At 48.8% G+C, this 5,620-nt stretch overlaps 1 protein-coding gene across 1 annotated transcript in view; it reads left to right on the top strand.

Moving 5' to 3' along the window:
• The window catches only part of PIGO (phosphatidylinositol glycan anchor biosynthesis, class O), a 12,054-nt gene that overhangs the window by 2,020 nt on the left and 4,414 nt on the right, over positions 1 to 5,620 (top strand). Inside the window, 4 exon segments of the mRNA XM_009694939.1 lie at positions 1,128 to 1,257; positions 2,261 to 2,420; positions 2,894 to 3,067; positions 5,592 to 5,620. Of these exon segments, the coding sequence (XP_009693241.1) occupies positions 1,128 to 1,257; positions 2,261 to 2,420; positions 2,894 to 3,067; positions 5,592 to 5,620 (493 nt within the window).

Below are 5,620 nucleotides of genomic sequence, written 5' to 3'. Positions count from 1 at the left end.
AACCATCTCGTTCCCTGGGGCCTCAATAACCCTTTATGTTATGTGGAGGACCTATGGCAAGTTTTGGGTAGGACTGAAGAGTTTTTTCCGGAGTGGCACTGGGCAATCACACACTGCTACCTGGGGATTACAGTGCTCTAGCTGGATTTCCACAGATAAGCCAGCTTTTGGGGCCTGTAAACTGTTTCTGTAATATTTTTTCTCTGTTTGGGAGAGAGTGCAGCTTGAAGGGACGAGGTTAGACTTCTACATCTGTCCTTGAAATATGCTGCCAGGATGGAGCAAGGGAAGCAGCTTAACTTTGACCTGTGGGTGCCTGGACAGGCACATGGTGCTCTGGGAAATACCTCAGGAGGCTTGGGCACAGCACTGCTCTCCGCAGAGCATTGGTGGCTGCTAGTCGTGGGAAGAAGGTGAAGTGTGAGATTGGTCTGTGAATTTTAGATTATGTCAGATTCTTCCCTGAGGTCCTGGAACTGAAGGGAATGCTCTTTGCTTTATCTGTGTATGAATCTAAGTGAATCAAGGGTGCAATGGCCTTTACGGGGAAGTCCTTGTGCCTTGTGGGAGAGCTGCAGTTCATCATTTACCTCCAAATATGTTGGTTTTCATGTATCGAGGCCCTGAAGCAGAGGGGAGAGGCCGGGTTAACTTTCTAGCTAGAGACAGTGTTGGTGTGCCAGGCCCATGTCCTGGGTGGGATGCAGAGGGGCACATTGATGAGTCCGATCTGAAATACCTCCAGGGCAGGGCTTGGGTTCTGGGTTCTTCTTTTCCTGAGCATCACCTTGGTTTAGGTCAGTTTGTGGCAGTTTGAGTTAATGGTATTTCAAGTGACTTGGGCGACGTTGGGCCATCCCCCTCCTGAGGGGTAGTGAACAAAAAACATGGATGCTGGGGTGCTTGCCGGGTGTTGAGCTCCCTGCAGCGTTGCATCCGGGCACCTGCAGACCAAGAGTGTGCCTCTGTTAAAACGTGCGTCAGTCTGCTTGAGAGCTGAAAGTAACAGTGGCAGGAGGGGAAGAAACAGCAGTTTCCAGAGGCAACCAGAAAGCTCTGGCAGGAGGATCCAGGTGTAGAGTCTGTGCCTGAATCCCAGGCTAGTGTGTGATAAGGCTGCTCTTGTTCTGCAGTGGACAGTGGTGAATGGGATGTGCTGATTGCTCACTTCCTTGGCGTGGACCACTGTGGACACAAACACGGACCTGACCATCCCGAAATGGCTAAGAAGCTCACCCAGATGAATGAGATGCTCAGGTGATTAGTGGGGCGGTGGGGGGTTGCCAGCTGGTCTCTTCTTTCAGCCAGGCTGATGAGGTCTTCCTGGGGAGCTTACGGATGCAGAGGGCAACAGGAGATGCTTACTATGCCTTTTAACACAGAAACGGCTTTGGCTAGCGACAGCTGAAACCCCAGCTGTGAGGCAATCTTAGTTGCATAGATACATGTTCATGAGGTTTGGTTTCAGAGGTGAGGCTGCCTTCAGGTCTGGGAGCCTTGGTTCTCAACCAAACTGTCAGGTGATGGTGCAGCTGGAATACAGCTTTTCCATCTTTAAAATGGAGATTGTCACACTGAGGTTTGGCTAACATTTGAGAAGCATTTGGAGGACCCTGACTAGGGAATGCTGCATTTACTGCACAGGCCCGTGAGTTGCACCTTTATGTCAGAGGGCAGAATGGGATCCAGAAATCCTGATCATGCAGCCGTGCCTCAACCTAAAATGCTGCAGCTTTTAACTCTTAGGACTGCTTTAATTTTTGCTGCTAGAAGGAGTGGGTAACCTGCCCTGCTGCATCTGAGAGTGCAGTATATATCATGTCATACCTACTGCATTCTTTAGGGACAAATTACTCTTTTTTTCTTTAAAAGTAGGAGACTGCTCACACAACATGATGCAATATACAAGATCCAAATAGAAGTAGCCTAAAATTTGTTCCTGTTGGGAACCTTTCTTCTAATTGTGTTTTGTCAAGATCCCTGAAGGCACTGAGGAACCAGCCACTATTCACTGGGGACCTAAGTAAGATAGTCCACTCTGTCTCAGAGCTGTGAATTTTCACTTTGGGTTTAAAGCATCCATCACCCTGGTACCTGTCTCAGTTATTATGGCTCTGCATCAACATACAGTTTTGCTCATATCCTTTTGTGAGCTTCACCTCTGTGGCGCAGGCAGGCCTGGTGGGGACATGTCATCTCCCACCTGGGCTGTTTGGACCCCTGCCAAGGTAGGAGTTGACCTTCCTTACCCTGGTGACAGGGCCTTGGTGGATCACCTGGGGAATGACACCCTTCTTCTGGTGGCTGGTGACCATGGCATGACGGAGACCGGAGACCATGGCGGTGACAGTGAGAAGGAAGTGAATGCAGCGCTGTTTGTGTACAGCAGAAGACCCCTATTTGCCACTGGCCCTCCAGAGGTGAGAAGAAGCTGATCCTTAGCTGTCACTCCCTGAGGTGGCATCCAGGGTTAAAACTGCGTCCTGGGGTTACAGACAGTTTGATTGGGATTGTTTAGACCAAGAGGACTGGGGAGTCTCTCACCTTTCCCAAGAGAACAGTGGAAAGGCTGACACAGGATGCAGATAGCTGAAGTGTCTGGGACCCATGTTCAGGCCCCTCTAGCTGCAAGGGGTGTTTGAGTGGGGTGAGGTGAGCTGTTAGACAGACAGGCCTGTATCCAAGGACCTGCAGCTCCAGCAGGCATCCTCTCCTCCACAGGGCACTCAGGGAGCACACAGCTGTGCCTCTGCTTTCCCCTGTGTTTTCCCACTCCTGGCTTCCCCAAATTCCCCTACGAACAGGGATGTCTTCCCCATCGTCCTCTAGCCCAAATGCAAAACTGTGTTGCTGTGTTCTTTCTGAATTTCTGATTCTTCCCCTGTCTCTCCAGGAGCCTGAGGCCATTCCCCAGGTGAACCTGGTGCCCACTGTGGCCCTGCTGCTGGGTGTGCCCATCCCCTACAGTAACATTGGGGAGGTGATGGCTGAGCTGTTCTCCGGGGACAGTGACACTGTGTCTGCAGCCTTGCAGCAGCTTTCGGTCTATCACATCAACGCCAAGCAGGTATGGCCTACGGTAGGCCTCCTCATTGAAACAGAGAGGCGAAGGAATGGCTTTTTAAGAACAAAACTCTTCTGTTTGGTGGACGTGGGGCAGTGACATGGTGTTATCTTTGTGGGAACTTATTTTGAAGAGTTACCTCCTTGCAGTGTTTGCTCCAGTAAAAGGTGGCACCATTTTCCCAAAAGAGAAATGAGAGATACCTGTTCAGTGCTTGGTGGTGAGTGCTGTGGTGTGGAAAATACTGCCGAGAAAGCAGAAAGGTGGCATTTGCTTCAGGGCGAGGGTTGGTCCCAGATGGTCAGAGGTGGATTTGGTCATTGGAGAGGCTGGTGGGGAGGCTGGTTCTTCAAGGCTGAAGATGACTAGAGGCAAGTGTCATTAATGGAGATTCAAGAGTGATGTGCAGAAACAAACTCTACAACTCGTGGAGAGTTATAAAGCAGGCATGTTTATTTCGGCACCGGGTAAAAGGAGGATCGCTCCTCCAAACTTGCACACCGAGTAAAATGAAGATACATATTATATACCGTGAGACATTTGCATATTCATAATACACTACATATTCATTGTTATTCACACTTAGGATTGGTTATAAGTTTCTCACTTCTAATGTAAATTAGTACGCATCCTCAATAAGCACTAATGAAACCTCCATATTAACTACACATGCTCCCCAAGCGGGGTTTTACCCTCTTTCAGGGGGGCCATTTGAGTTGGAGGTCGTGATCTCTCACTACCACAGTTACCTCTGTCCTGCTCTCAGCCTATTTATTGTCGATGTCTGTGGGTTGTAACGTTCAATCAGCTTGGCTCCCTTCATGTCTAGAGCTCCCCCGCTTGAAGGCCTCTCTCCACATTCTTGCCTACTGACTTAGATAACAGTGTCCCTTCTTCTATCGTTTGTTCTTTTTCTTGATGCTTCCCAACCTTGAGATGCCAGGCTAAAGAATGTGCCTGCTTTTCTCTTAATTTAGCTGAATTATTTAACCCTTTGGTATCAGAGTACAAATAGATGTTTTGATGGTCCTTCAGTTTTGGAGGAGAAACAGTGTTAGCTAGAAGGCTATTCTAGATCAGTAGCAGAAGGAAGACAGTAATGAAGGACTAAATAAAAGAAACACATGTAACAGGTGATAGTAAAGTGGGACAGAAAATGAACAGTTTACACCAAGCACAACAACACACAGAACCCCAAGAGATGAAGGACAAAATTTGAATGAGAGTGACTATATCAGGTATAAAAGTAACTCAGGCAGTGGAGCAGTCAATGTGCCCAGGCAAGCGAGAGCCTCTATGGAGGACCTGAGGGCTGTCTGTTGTGGCCGTGGGCATGCTACAGAACCAGATTTGCTGCACACATTGCAAGGCATGTTGCAATTGCTGGTCTGCCTTTGAGGGACTCCTGAATTGCTAGCAGCACAAGAATAGCTCCTCCAGCCCCAAGCCTGCTCCTCGGTGTGCCAGTTGGAAACCACTGGTGCAAGTCAGTGAGGAGCTGGAGAGGATACGATTGCTGATGGGAAGACAGAAATGCTCAGCCTCTCTGCTGTGTATTTATAGAGCAGCAGAGTGCTCTGTCATTTAAAGATGATAGTGTACATTGCTGTCCATTAGTCACTGAGGGTATCGATCATCATCTGTTAGGAATTAGCGTTATCTAGTCCTGTCTGTTTAAATATTTGCACTCATTTGTCTGAGGAGGTTTCTGGCTCGATCATGTTGGCCTTGAAGAAGCTTTTGCATACCGGGGAGGTCATGCAGGCCTATGAGAGAGCTGGTGCATATGTTTGCCCTTTATGGGCAGGGGCAGACTGGTTCTGCCTGTGCTCTGAGGTGACTGGAAGGCATGTGAACATACTGAGATGTTTCAGGACTTGAGCAGGTCTAAACTGCTAAGCAGCTGGATATTTGTAGGAGCGCCCTGCCCTGGTAATACCCTTGTAAGACTTTTTTTACAACTTTGGGATCATAGCTGCCTCTGTTCCTGTCCTCTTGAAGTAGGAAGTAGAATGAGCTCTCCTTAGCCTCTAGTACAGCGGGTTAATGTGCCTGTATTGAAGAAGAGGGAACAGTTTGATTTGATCTACTGCAGGTTCTTTAATTTGATCTCTATCCTCAGTCAAACAATGTAAAAGTCGACACTGGGTGCAGATTAATAACTAGTGATGACTTGAAGTTCTGGGGTGTGTTTGCCTTATTGTTTCCAAAGACTGTATAAAAGCCCTTAGTGATGCACAGCGTTACTAGAGCTGCACCTGCAGGCAAAGAACTGGGAGGACTCCATGTGGCTGTCGGGATGGATATGTCAATTGAGAGGGATGTCACTTTGGCAGCGGTGTTAGTTCCTGCCAGTCACATCCTGGATTTCGGTGACCAGCCCTAGGTGTTGCAGCTGGGGACAGGTCTGTCCTGCCAGGGGTTGGAAGACCGGGACTGTTTCCATTCTGAGGGGGCTGTGTGAGGCAATGAATCCCATTCCCAGTGGACCCAGTGCCACTGTCTGACTCTGTCCCCTCTCCCGTAGGTGAACCGCTTCCTGCACTCCTACTCGCT

Source organism: Cariama cristata, unplaced genomic scaffold, assembly GCF_000690535.1.
Source record: "Cariama cristata isolate BGI_N322 unplaced genomic scaffold, ASM69053v1 scaffold40512, whole genome shotgun sequence".
Classification (NCBI taxonomy): Eukaryota; Metazoa; Chordata; class Aves; order Cariamiformes; family Cariamidae; genus Cariama; species Cariama cristata.
The sequence above is the reverse complement of the archived record's forward strand: the minus strand, read 5'-3'. Positions and strand labels throughout refer to the sequence as shown.